The following is a 14,821-nucleotide window of genomic DNA, read 5'->3' as shown; positions in this document are numbered from 1 at the left end:
ATGCTGTCTGTAAGTAATTAGACACACACAGTTATTTTGCTTTGGCTCTAACCTTCAGAACTGGGGGTTTAAATAGTAAGTCAAATTTGTTGACAAAATTGAGTTTTTAAAAGTTATCTCTGTATCTGCAACCTCACACCTTGGCCTCAGAGGAATATCACACCATGAGTGAATGCCATAGAGTGTTGTCTCATGGGGCAACTATTGAACTGTCTGAGGAGAAAAGACTAACATGGTCAAAGGTCATTCCCATCAGCCAAATACTAAGCATAAACATCTAACATGCACAAGTGATGATGAAAAGGCAGTGGAGCTGTGCAGCAACCTCTCACGTGCATTTACTGAGAGGGCCTGTGAGAAGGTGAGCATCATGACTCTGCTTGACCCAGCATATACAACTTTGGGCTTCTGTGCTGCAATTATAAAGTCAGTAGAAGCCCAAAAAATCCACTCACTTCCACCTCCATTTCCCCACCACAGACTGAGATGTGAGGAACCTCAGTTGGTCCTGCAACTCACTCAGGTACCATACTATTTAGTTGTGTGGGGGGTTTTTTAGTAATAAAAATTGTATGTTTTTACTAATACTTTACTATAGGGTACTTTGACAGGTAAAATGCTTATATTGTAGAACACATGAATGTTATAAACATAAATAATTTTGCCCTTTCTTCAGGTAAAGGGCTGTGTGATTTTTTTGGATAGCCATATGGAAGAAACCAGGAAAGACAGAAATAGTACCGCAGATGCCATTGTTGAGGTTCACTGGAAACTCAGTAACCCAAATGCACTATATTCTAAGGATCTGCACTTATAAAAAATATTTTTGGGAGGTAAATATTACATAGACAAATATTTTTAACTTTACATAAAATATACAGTCACAATTTTCATAATTTTGCCTCTGTACGCCACCACAATAGATTCAAAATGAAGCAATCAAGAGGTGAGTGAAGTGTAGACTTTCAGCTTTAATTCAACAGGTTTAGCAAAAGTATTGCATTAATTGTTTAGGAATTACAGACATTTTTTTACAGAGTACCTCCATTTTCACAGGCTCAAAAGTAAGTGGACAAACTAATAATCATAAATATTAGGATTATTTTTAAAACTTGGATGCAAATCCTTTGCAGTCAATGACTGCCTGAAGTCTGGAACCCATGGACATCACCAAATGCTGATTTTCCTCCCTTGAGGTACTTTGCCAGGCCTTCACTGCAGCCAGTTTCAGTTGCTGCTTGTTTGGGGATCTTTCTGCTTTCAGTTTTGTCTTCAGTAAGTGAAAAGCATGCTCAGTTGGGTTAAGGTCAGGTGACTGACTGGACCGTTTAAGAATACTGCATTTCTTTGCCTTAAGAAGCTCTTGGGCTGCTTTTGCGGTACGTTCTGGGTCATTATCCATCTGTTCTCTGAAGCGCTGTCCTATCAGTTTTGCAGCATTTGACTGACTCTGACTCTGAACTTCATTTCAAATCCATTGTGGTGGTGTACAGAGGAAAAAATACGAAAATTGTATCACTGTCCAAATACTTATGGACCTGACTGTAAAGGGTTGCCGGAATTTGCAGAGAGTCTTCTAAGAACAATTCAATTCAATTTCAATTCTATTTTATTTGTAAAGCGCTTTTAACAATGAACATTGGAGAGTGTGATATGAACAATGTCCTTTCTGCATTTATTTATAGTCATTTAGAATTTTATGTGTATATTAATTTGGAGGTTGTTTTCTTCCTCAAAGTCCACATAGGGTTGGCAGCGTTGCTTTGAATACCCAAATCCTCACGAGGCAGAAACCAGCTGGAGCAGGTCCATCTCTGGATGCTTCAGGATCCTCGTAGGGTTGGCCTCGTCTACTGGAGCTGGCACAATCTCTATGTGCCTCAGGATGGGTAGAAGAAGGGAAACAAGTAGAAAGGAATTAGCGTAGCTGCTGTTCATAATATTAGTAAGCCCTAAATCATAATGTGCAATTAATCAGATGTACTGAAGTACAAGGTTATGGTATGTGTTAAGTGTATGCCTGGCTAAAGATATATGTCTTTAATCTACGTTTGAACTGGGAGACTGTGTCTGAGCCCCGAACACTGTCAGGAAGGCTATTCCAAAGTTTAGGAGCTAAATATGAAAATGCTCTACCCCCTTTTGTAGACTTTGATATTCTGGGAACTACCAGAAGTCCGGAGTTTTGAGATCTTATGGAGCGTGGTGGATTGTGACGTGTTAGAAGACTGGCTAGATACGTGGGAGCTAAACCATTTAGAGCCTTGTATGTAAGTAGTGCTAGTTTATAATCTGTTCTAAACTTAACAATTAGCCAGTGCAGGGATGATAATATTGGGGTTATGTGATCATCTTTTCTTGACCTAGTAAGAACTCTGGCGGCTGCATTCTGGACTAACTGTAGCTTGTTTATTGAAGATGCAGGACAACCACCTAGCAATGCATTACAATAGTCCAGTCTGGAGGTCATGAATGCATGAACTAGCTTTTCTGAATCAGATACAGATAAAATGTTCCTAAGCTTGGCAATGTCTCTAAGGTGGAAGATTTAGTAATATTGGAAATATGATTTTCAAAAGACAAGCTGCTGTCTAATATTACGCCCAGGTCTTTCACTGTCAAGCTAGTAGTGATAGTACATCCTTCTAAATGCAAGTTGAATTGTAAGAGCTTTTGTGTACTGGTTTTTGGACCAATAAGTAATATTTCTGTCTTATCAGGGTTTAGTAATAGAAAATTATCAGTCATCCAATCTTTTATATCTTTAACACACTCAGTTAATCTAGACAATTTGTTTATTTCATCTGGTTTTGATGAGATGTATAACTGGATATTGTCTGGGTATTGGATACTAATCTCATGTCTTCTAAAGATGTTACCCAAGGGAAGCATGTAAAATGAGAACAGCAGAGGTCCTAAAACTGATCCTTGTGAACCCCATATTTCACTGGCAATACACTGGATTTTTCTCCATTTAAATCTACAAAATGGTATCGATCAGACAGGTAGGATCTAAACCATTTTAATGCCTGTCCCTGAATATCTTTGTGAATTTTGTAAGCGATCTACGAGAATGTTATGATCTATAGTGTAGAATGCAGCACTAAGATCAAGTAAGACTAATATTGAGATGCATCCTTGGTCCGAGGCTAAAAACAAGTCATTTGTGATTTTTACTAGTGCAGTTTCTGTGCTATGATGGGGCCTGAAACCTGACTGAAATTCTTCAAGGATATTGTTTTCCTGTAAGAAGGAGCATAACTGAGCAGACACAACCTTTTCTAATATTTTAGATATAAACAGAACGGAGCAGTGTCTTCAGCTAACTGACTGATAATTATTTCTGTATTGCCAATAGTGATACCTTTTAGATGGCTTGCTTTAATGTATGAACTAAGAAATTGTGTCACAATTAAAAAGATATGGGGAGAGACTGGACATCCCTGTCTAACTCCACACTTTAAGAAAAATCTATATAGCGTACCATTACTTAATTTAATGGAGCTGCTACTATTCATGTACAGCATTTTAACCATACTGCAAAAGCAGTCACCAAAACTGAAGTGCGTCCATCAGTTTGTCATTTTTTAATGAGGTAATTGCTTCAGCAATGTCTTTCTAGATAAGAGGGGCATCACAAAGAGCTTGATCTATTATATCCATTTGTTTTACATTCCAAAGAGACTCAAAGAAATCTTGGTGGCAAAATTTAGAAGTGTATAACTCTGTAAAATTTAGCACAGAATTTTCCATTCTAAAAAAATAAGCAGAGCTTTGTTCACCTTCCTTAAGCCACTTTCTATGCAATCGAGTATAAGCCCCTTCACCTTTATGTTTATTTGTTGTTGCTCCTCTTTCAGCTGATCCCATTAGGGATTGCCACAGCGGATCACTGGTCCGCATATTTTTTTTTTGATTTGGCACCATTTTTACTGCCAGATGCCCCTCCTGATGCAACCCTCCCCCATTTTATCCTGGCTTGGGACAAACACTGAGAGCGTACTGTTGCATGCAACCCAGTGACTAGGGTTGGTTTCCTGGCAGGGAATTGAACTCTGACCTCTGTGGCCTAACCATTAGTTAGGGACCCCAGCTTTATGTTTATATATTTTGACTAATTGGAGTTGCTGTTCAGCAAATTCAGCTTTTTCAGAGTCAGTAAGATCTTCCACATTTTTACTTATAAGATTAATTTTACATATAATATTACTGTCGTTAGATTTCCTTTTTTTAGCCAAATCACCACTAAATTTTTGAAAATATTTGGTGATTTCATATTTAGCTCTCAATTGCTGCAGTAGTTATTTTCCTCATTTGCATTGTTCCGATAATTTGTAATGTCGTCGATTTTGTTTTGAACTGTTTTTAACATCATAGATGAGAATTGAGAATAAAGCTTCCAACAAGAAGGAGTTCTATACAAGCGAACAGTAGCTGAAAGAGGAATGCAAATAGTAATACACTTATGATCAGATATAGGCGCAGGTGTAATGTCAGTTGAGATGTTATGCAGCTCCTTAGATATAAGCTATAAGTCAATGCGAGATTGGCTCAAGAGAGAGTTATTACTCCATGTAAATACTTTTAGAGAGGGAAGGGTCTCCCTCTAGCTATCAACCAAAGAAAACCATTCCATGAACATCTTTAAGTAGGGGTTAGAATTACTAGATTTTGGTGGCCAGCTGTTAATGTTATTGTCCATAACTCCACTGAAATCTCCTCGCAAAACCAAAAGAGAGTTAGGATAGTTATTTAACAATGAAAGTGTATGTTCCTCTATTTGATAAAGAAGAGCTTCATTTTCTTCTTGTTGATTAAAACCATAAACATAAACAGTAAAAATAAACATCATATTTGAGATTTTGAGTAAGAGGCAAACATAATGACCATCTGGATCTCAGTCAGAGGACAATGCTTTCCCTTTAAAGCGATGAAGTAAAGACAAACACCAGTTGAGTTTGACGTTCTATGAGATATCCATAAGTCGATGACCCAGTGTGAACTCCAAAAATTAAAGTCTTCTTTAACTGAGTGACATTCTTGTAAGAAACAAAAATCAGAATTAAACTGTTTAAGGTATAGAAAAATAGCTTTATGTTTAATAAGATTTCTTATCCCTCTAGCATTAAAAGAGATGATAGCCAGAACCATAAAAGAGGAAGTAAGAAAGAAAGGAAAAATAACCCTAAGTAAAAAATATTTAGATATAAATAAATCATTATAAGAGTTTGCACTTGTTTATGGAATATATGCATAAATATGACCACAGCAAATTCTAAATAAAAAAAACGTCAAGCAGTACAAAGTATGGGAGTTTGTCCCTGACTTCTGGTATAAGCCGACATACCTGGATGACCTTTTCCCTAACATCCTCCCTCTCCTTTTCAGGGATCCCGTAGATTCTCAGATTCCATCAACATGAGTATCCTTCGAGATGAGATAGATGTTTTTCTAGCTTAGATGAATTCACCTCAATCTTGTGACTCCATTACACCCAGCTTAACTTTAAAATTGTTAAATTCAGCACTCAAGTTCGACAGCATGACAGCTGTCATCACGTCAGCAATCATTTTAGTGCTTTCATTGATTGTCTCTTTCATGCTCACGGTCACTCATGCATTCTCCCCCATCATTCTGTCCAAGGCATCAGATCAAATATTATTGAATTGTGCACAATTGAATTGTGCAGATAGTGGCAGTATCAAGGTCCTCTATCTTCTGGTGTTTAACAGCAGGAGGTTTGCATGGAGTATTGGGGAGAGGAGGGAATTCTTCCTCAAAGAGCATAATATCTGCAGAATCAATATCTGACTTGAGGTAATCATGCAAATTCTCACTCAAAAGTATGTTTGAATCTTGTGGTGTCACTGAAATAGCTTTATCAGTCCCCCCTCTGGTGCTGTGGTTGAGCATGCTCACAGCGCCAGCCTATTTGCACAGGTGTCCACTGATGGGCCTACTGTTATGGGTGCTTCACACCAGGTATTTGCATTTGAAGATAGCATTAGCATTTTTCTACTGCTGTTTGCTTCTGCTATGAAATATAGTGGACTTCTAGTATGTTTGCATTTTACATCTACATGTAAATAATTGTGTGTTGTGACGAAGTCCTGGTATGAGATGTCGGGATTTAAGCATTACGTTGGCATCTGAGATATTGCGAACTCACTGAGTGTTCCATTAGCATTTGTTTTGTAGCATTAGCCATTTTTCTTTCTTACTTTTTGCTATTATTGTTTTGTGCATTGGATATATTTAGTTTTTTTTTCTTTTGCTTTGCTCCTTGTGTGCTGTTAGTTTGCTTATGATGATCTGGGTCAGTTCTTTGTTTTATTTGTTTATCACTATTGAGTGGACAGCAGTGGGATATTGGGTGTGATGATTTCGTGTGCAGATCTAATAATCTGATAAACTGGCAGCATTTATCTAATGGTTGCTCTGCTCTTTCACCCATATAGCACACTGTGTGTTCCCCACATGCTGGTTACTACCGGTGGTTGTAGTGGTAAAATTTGCAATGTGTGTGCTAAAATATAACATTCACTTTTTCCTGGTCACTGGTTGCTGCTGGTGTGTGTGTGTGTGTGTGTGTGTGTGTGCGTATGTGTGTGTGTGTGCGTGTGTATGTGTGTGTGCAGGTTCAAAGGGCACAAGTAAGGTGAGCAGTCCCTCCCCACTACCCAGTGCCAGGTATTCACCCAGTCAGGGCTATTTGTATGTTTTATTATGTTTGATATATCTATTTTATATTGGAGTGTAACAGGCAATATGCCTGCCGTGTAAGTGCACCATTGTCGCTGTGTCACTGTTATATACAGTACATATTCCTAAATAATAGGGTTTTTAAATTATGTGCATCATTAAATATATACATATTGTTTTTTTTGTATTGTCAAAATTGCCTTTTCACATTATTACAAGATGGAGACATGTGCAGGTGTAACAACAGGGACTCAGCTGGAGGTGAACCCCTGTGCAGAGGTATTTTATTAAACAAAAGAATAACAACACACTCAAACTAAACAAGGCTAAATAGAAACAAAGACTAGGCAAGCAAGGATCATTGGCAAGACAGGAGCATCAGCATCCAACAGGAGTCCAACACAGTCTCATGCTACGCTGTAACATAGATGAGTAAGGAGCTTGAACAGGAAAGTGGTGCACACAATTACAGGAGATGGTGACAGGACCAGAAAGTACAACGATATAAGAGTGCAAATCTAAATAAACCAAACCACAGTGTGAACAAAAACCCAAACCATGATCTAAGTGCTAGTCATACCAGGAGGAACGTCATGTACTGAAAGCGGGATATTTGTGATAGCAGGAATATTGTCATATAGAAACAACTGCCTTGTACAGTTGCAGTATTGGACAGCTGCACAGTCTTGCTGTCCAGTCATTTTCTCCTTATTCAAAAGATACTTAGGGTTGTGATGCCAAAAAAAACTCAGCTGGCACTGTTTTTGTTTCTGTACCAATTTGTTGTATTGACTCCTCTCTAGCAGAGTTTTAGCTTGATAATATTTTTAGACCCTGACCCATTTATGTAAGCATGAGAATATTTTTTGATGGAGACTATAAAACACTTGAGTAACTAGCTCTGGTTAAAGGCTTCTACTAAATGCTAAATTAAAGTAAATGTAAAGACCATGCAGGTTGCTAAATCATTGCAAAGTTATACTCATGTTATTGCAACCATTCAGTGATGTGTCTTGTGACATTGTCCATTTTCATGATGGAAGTGCCCATTGTATTGTGAAAAACTGCAGTAATGAAAGGATGATGATGTCCAGCAATGATGTTCAGACACTGTGCTGTTCAGAAATTCTTCAGTGGGTATCAGGGGCCCTCATGCCTGCTAGGAAATCCTTACCTACATGACTTTAATACTATTTCTCTGCACTGTTGGCACCAAACGGGTAGTTTCATAGACCCAGGCTTTGCTGAGTATGTTGCAAATGGAATACTGATTTCTCTGTCTAAATATTTTTTATTGCTCAATAGCCATCAATTCTTGCTACTCCTCTACTCACAGGACATATGCTTTCTTGTTGTTTTCTGTTTATATCTATGCAATATAGTCTTTAGCTGTTGCTGACCATTCAGCACAATAAGTGGTGTATTCGTAGATCTCATTCTTCACACGAAAAGAAGTGCTGGAATCAGATGTCATTTTCCTGGTTTTGGGTGCATATTTAAGTTTATTTCTGTAAAATAAAGGCTTCTGCATTATTATCCTTTTCACTGTTGTCAAGAACATTACCATTGTTACCTGTGTTACCATTGTTATCATTGTTATTTTTGTTAATAATATTTTGGTGGTGATATTAGATGCTACAATAATAATAATAATAATAATAATAATAGTAATAATAATAATATGTAGCAACTAAGGGCCGCGAGGGGCAGAACACAGACACAGGAGAGACCAAATAAGTTCCAACGTCAGCAAATATTTTGAAAGAAAGAAAGGGGTGCAGGTGGAAAAGGGAGGTGTGGAAGTGCAGGCGTGGGTCGGGGTGGTCACTGCTGGCAGCCAGTCAGTGGATCTGGGGTCACGGAAGTGAGGCTTGGCACAGCAGGTTCGGGTGGCCTCACTGCTGATTGCAGAGGAAGAAAGAGAGAGATGTTACTTGGGAGCGAGAGCATGCTTACCTCTCTGCAGCCCCTGTACCCTTTTTATACTCTGTAGTCTTCTCACTGATGGTAGAGAGCCGCAACCACAGCAATTGGCTACCAGCTTTGCATGGTTGGGCCGCCCCACCTTAGAGCCATGTGTGTTTCGGCTTTCCAAAACACGAGGGCTGAAATGGCGCTATCCATTTAGCACCCGGGCGGCAGCTGCACGAGAAGCACTTTCTCCACTTTGTGTGTGGCTCTTCGGCCCGCCGTCACAGCACCCCACTTGACGGCAAGGGCTTCTTGCTCAGCAGGGGTCAGCTTCCTGCTGATATACAGTACTGGGTGATCTTCACCACCGAAGTCTTGGGACAGCATGGTGCCAAGCCCTGTCTCGGAGGCATTGGTGTGCACAATGAAGAGCAGGTCAGAGCGCAGCTGGTGAGGGCCCTCTGGCTTCAGTGGGTCTGGCTTGCCTTTCCTAGTCAGGTCGGAGAGGGGGTAGCTTAGGGAGTAGAAATTGGGGATGAAACAGTGATAGTAGCTGGCAAGAACAGAACAGTGATAGTAGCTGTAGAAATTGGGGATGAAACAGTGATAGTAGCTGGCAAGCCCCAGGAAGATGCATACCTGCCGCTTGGTGGTGGGCCGGGGGTATCCTTTCACCGAGTTGATCTTCTTCTCCTGGGGTTTCAGCAGCCCCTGCCCAATGCGGTAGTCCAGGTACCGCACCTCAGCATCAGGTTGCCGGTCAGCCCTGCCTTCCGGAGTTCTCCCAGGACCTCCCTGTGGTGGTGTAGGGGATCTGAACAGGTGGAGGAGTGAATGATGACATCATTCAGGTAGGGGGCAGCGAAGGAGTGGTGTGGCCGCAGGATGATGTTGAGAGAATGCTCACCTCTCTGTAGCTGCCTTGCCCTTTTATAATCTGTAGTCTTCACTCCGTTGGTAGAGAGCTGCGACCACGGCAATTGGCTGCTAGCCATGCGTGGTTGGGCTGCCCAGCCTTAGAGCCATGTGCACTTTGGCTTTCCAAAACATGGGTGTTAAAATGGCACTGTCCATTAAGCATCCGGGCGGCAGCTGCGCAAAGAGCGCTTTCTCCATTTTGTGCATAGCGCTTGGGCCTGCCGTCACAAAATAATTTTGCAAAACAATTTTTTCAGTGTTTCAAGTCTATAATACTCCACTAGCTTCTTGCCATGTTTCCTCTGAACAACAAACACAGTAAACAGAAGCATTTTAACCCTTTCATTCATTCAAACCCCCCCCCCCCCACCCCCACCCCCCCACCCCAAACTTATGGTTCTGTTGTTTGTCCTTTTATTTAATTTGTATTTTGATTACACAGTGTGTGCTTAGTGTATATGCTTTTAGTTACACCTCCAAATGCATTTTTGGGACAAGTGATAATAGAGTAAATAATTCACTTCATTCATATTCATTAAAAAATTTTATCTGTGAAACACAATGGAGGGGAGCTGAGGGTGAGAGGGTGAAGGCTGACATTAGTTTCAGCACTTTGCGTGTTCCCACCCAGTGGGTACTAAGTTTAGGTGACAGACCTTTTTTATGGGTAGGGCAGTAGAAAGACCTGGTGCCCTGGTGCAAAGTCCTGTAGGGGGGGCATATGATTGATGGATTGGTCCCAGGAGTCACAACAGTATATATAAGATCAGCATACTGCTTGTTATTGGAGCCTAATCCCTGAAGACAGTGGAGGGTCTTGGCAATCCCAAAGTGAATCTTCAGTAAAATTTACTCCTTTTTCTGGTGCCTGTGCTGCCAAATGGAGAAGTCTTTCATCTAGAATAAGGAAGTTTCACTGTGAGTAATAGGATTTTGTCCCTGTGTCAAGTTTCAACACTTCACTCCATTCTGGACGCTTTCTTGACTCCAACCACCTTTTTACCTGTTCCAAGATAGGATCCCAGTCTGTCTCCTGCTGCATCTGATGTTTATCAACCACGGGCACACATTCCCCTGTTGTGGTGTCCAGTTTCATTGGAGCAACAGTAGGGGAGTCTTGGTCACGGTCCTCTTGCTGGCAGCAGTAACAGTACTCAATCTCCTCATAGAGCCATATGGTCAGAGCATCTCCAAAATGGCAGGTCTTGTGGGGTGTTCCCAGTATGCAGTGGTTAGTACCTACCAAAAGTGGTCCAAGGAAGGACAAACGGTGAACACGCAACAGGGTCATTGATGCACGTGGAGAGCAAAGGCTAGCCTGTCTGGTCTGATCCCACAGAAGAGCTACTGTAGCACAAATTGCTAAAAAAGTTAATGCTGGCTATGACAGAAAGGTGCCTGAACAGTGCATCACAGCTTGCTGCGTATGGGGATGTATAGCCACAGAGTGCCCATGCTGACCCCTGTCCACTGCCAAAAGTACACTGGGCACTTGAGCATCAGAACCGAACCATGGAGCAATGGAAGAAGGTGGTCTGGTCTGATGAATCACATTTTCTTTTGCATCATGTGCACGGCCAGGTGTGTGTGTGTCACTTACCTGGGGAGGAGATAGCAGGATGCACTAAGGGAAGGAGGCAAGCCGGGGGAGGCAGTGTGATGCTCTGTGCAATGGTCTGCTGGGAAACCTTGGGTCCTAACATTCATTTGGATGTTACTTTGACACATACTACCTACCTAAACTTTTTTGCTGACCAAGTACACCCGTTCATGGCAACGGTATTCCCTAATGGCAGTGGCCTCTTTCAGCAGCATAACGCGCCTTGCCACACTGCAAAATTTGTTCAGGAACGGTTTGAAGTACATGACGAAGAGTTCAAGGTGTTCACTTGGCCTCCAAATTCCGCAGGTCTCAATCTGATCCAGCATCTGCGGGATGTGCTGGACAAACTAGTCTGATCCATGGAAACCCTGCTATGGAAGGATCTGCTGCTAACGTCTTGGTGCCAGATACCACAGCACACTTTCAGACGTCTTCTGGAGTCCATGCCTTGATGGTTCAGAGCTGTTTTGGCAGCACACACAATATTAGGCAGGTGGTTTTAATGTTATGGCTGATTGATGTATAGTGTACATCTGAAGGATTAAAAGTGACATTTACTAGATGGCACATCAGAGACAAAACATCCCTGTTCATCAGGTTTCCAAGTCATACTGTACAACATTTAGTGATTCCATGCCCACTGATGTTAAACTGACTAGCTCTGCCTCTCAAAAAAAACTTTCTCCAATGGTTTTGACTTTTGGCATTAGCTGCATCTCACATCAAAAACTCTGACCTTATATTCAAATATATTTTCTAAACTAGAAAATCCAGAAGAAGTTTTTAAAATAAAAGTTTTTAAAAGTTTTTTTTAAAAAACACTAACAGAAATATGTAAACCAATTACTGTTACTACTCCATAATGGTCTAGAACAGTACATAAGTATGCTTTTTTTTGACACAATGCTAGTTTGTTTAACAGAGGTAAATGGTGTGGAAAATTTGCCCATTTTTATTTTCCTACGCTAGTGCAGCATGTCAGGGTAGTGACAAAGATTAAAATAACATGTACTCTGTTTATTTAAATGTGGCATGTTTGAATATGACTCTCACTACCATTTTAAAATATTAGCACACAATCTGCCTTCTATATTTTTAATATTAATTTGTAAAATAATTAAACAAAAGAGGGGATTGTGAGTTTCTCTCATGACACTTGTGATCGTAAATCAAGTGAATCAAGGCCTATGTGCTGGTCCTAAAATTTTGATGCCCATCCCTCTGAATAATTTTTTTATTAGTTTATTAGAAAAACTTCAATTCTGATAAGCAAGAACTACTCAATGCATCACATGATCAATGAAAAACAGCTATATGCATACATTTGAATTCTAAGCCATGGAAAATGCTTATAATGTTCTGACCAAATGTCTAACTGATTTGCAGTACTTCACACAGTGTTTGGAGGATAATGATTGTCATTTGATAATTGTACAAAAGCAACTGAGACAAGCAAAAGGCCAATGGCATCAATGGAGATACCTCCACCACCACCAAGTCTAGTCCATCTTGTTACTAATTTATACGCTTCAAACAGGAACAAACCTATCAAAGAAAAACTGTCAGGTATTTGACCTTACTGTGACCTTGACCCTGATTGGATCAATTCCAAAATCTAATCCAAAATCTGCAGGTTCAGTGATAACTCCATATAAATCCTACAATCATTCAACCACTCATTCTTGAGATATCGTGCTAACGATAATCTGGGATGGATGGACAGAGAACTCGAAAATATAATGCCTCCACCACCTAGTGGTAGTAAGGTATTATATATTATTATATATAGTGTTATATTGTATATTAAATTTCAAACAAAATAAGCAATACATATCCTTGAAATTCAGTTACATAAATAATATAGTACATATGCCATTTGTATAAAAGGTCTGATATTTCAGGTTGCTATAACAAGCACTATTCTCATAATATCTATAGGCATTGTGTAAAAACAATAAATTCATTAAATTTTTTTGCCAAAAGGAACAGAGTTTTCTGTGCTTGTCTACCCTACAAAAAATAAATTGCATGTTTACACAAAATTCTTAATGGTTTTTATTTGTCTATGTCCATTTTTTCATATAAACAATCATTTGAATATTTTTATTATCTGTCAAAACACTAAACAAGTAAATTACAGGTACAGCATTTATACAAATATTTTTTTAAGTGGTCTAAAAAAAAAAAAAAAGGATTTGCCTTAATTCTAGTGTGGGTTTTTTCCCATGTTTTATTTTTCTTCCATCTTCAAAATTTTAAGGAACAAACAAGACATTACTTTGTGATTGCGCTTTTGTCTGATTCTACTTTTAAAATGAACACTCTGCATGAGAAATTTCTGTTCAAGTGTTTGACGAATGTCTGATCTCGAATACCATAAATTAGTGGACTAAGCAAGCGTGGTATGATGTTTGTTATCAAATAAGCATAATAACTAATCTTTGTCCATTGAGTAGGCATAATACGAACAAAAACAAAGTCTAACACGGGAGGGGTAAAGGACAACATACAGAGCAATTGCTGCACTCCATGCAAAAGGATTGTGCTCTTGGCTTTTTTAATAGATTCCTTGTCACTTGCCATCTTTCTGGCTGCAATCAGCACCCTACAATAAGTGTAGACGAGAACAAGCCACACAAAGGATGTGTAAATTGCCTGTGTAGCTTGCTTCCTCTGATCATGGTAAACAGTGTTGTACAGAAATGATGAAGAGCAGACAGTAACAGTGTTAAAAATGAACAAAGGAAATAGGATGGCAGAAATAACCAAGTCCGTCAGTGGAGGAATAAGTCCAACTCCCCATATGAAAACAATAAGAATGAAGGTTTTGTGCACGGTACAGATCTGAGAATGATGCAAAGGTTTACAGATGGCAATGTAACGCTCTATTGCCATAGCTGCCAAGTTTAGTGGTGTGTTTTTCTGAGTGGCTGAAGCTATGATTACTAATACACAACAAGAAGAAATGCTTACATTCCTCCATGTATATACCATTACCAGAAGTGCCACAGACATACCAACCATAATCATGTCATTGATAACCAAATGTATGTACAAAATGTATCTTGGATTATTATGAAAAACTGAGCTCTTGAAGAAGGTGAAAACAAATGATCCATTGATACAAATGATGATGAACCCAAGAAGAACACTTACAAATATTTTGCTGAAAACTTCCTCAAAGCTTTCCTGCCTACTTACTCCATTCATGGAGGAGTTCATTTCCTGGAAACACCTCAGGAACCTTTAATCAATGTAAAAAAAAAATTTACTTTATAAAAAGAGGCAATTACTAAACAAGCAAAAAATAAAAATACATTGGTTCATTAGTGAACAGTTATGGATAGATTAAAAGATTAGAAGATAATTATTTTGTCTGTGTAATTTGTAGTTAAGGTCTCTGGTTCTATAGATTCACTGACAAAACGAGAGTTTATATAGTTTAAGTGAATGGTATGTTTGGGAAGAAGGGAGGTCTGTGTAAATTCTAAAGTCTTGTGTGTAAAAATCCCAGGAGATCAGCAGTATAGCAAATATATTTTATTATATCTGAGGTTATATAAATATAATGCACACCTTCTGGCATGTTATTGTTTCTATAGTAACAGCTTATATGCAGGGACTTGTTTGGTGGACACTCCACATAATCTAAGACTAATAATAAACCTGAATTTAAAAATGTGTTGT

The 14,821-nt window shown here is 39.3% G+C and overlaps 1 protein-coding gene across 1 annotated transcript; it reads right to left on the bottom strand.

The window, feature by feature from the left end:
* Nucleotides 1-13,408: 13,408 nt before the first annotated feature.
* Nucleotides 13,409-14,356, bottom strand: LOC113526908 (odorant receptor 131-2-like). Its single transcript, XM_026914353.3, has one exon. The coding sequence runs from the start codon at nt 14,354-14,356 to the stop codon at nt 13,409-13,411; it is 948 nt and encodes a 315-aa protein (XP_026770154.1).
* Between the last annotated feature and the right edge of the window lie 465 nt (nt 14,357-14,821).

This window comes from Pangasianodon hypophthalmus, chromosome 2 (genome assembly GCF_027358585.1).
Source record: "Pangasianodon hypophthalmus isolate fPanHyp1 chromosome 2, fPanHyp1.pri, whole genome shotgun sequence".
NCBI classification, from domain to species: Eukaryota; Metazoa; Chordata; class Actinopteri; order Siluriformes; family Pangasiidae; genus Pangasianodon; species Pangasianodon hypophthalmus.
Note: the sequence above shows the minus strand (reverse complement) of the source record. Positions and strands in the feature narration are given on the sequence as shown.

What these genes read in the sequence shown, in the direction of transcription:
- LOC113526908 (XM_026914353.3), bottom strand. Translation starts at nt 14,356, where the DNA reads ATGAACTCCTCCATGAATGGAGTAAGTAGGCAGGAAAGCTTTGAGGAA.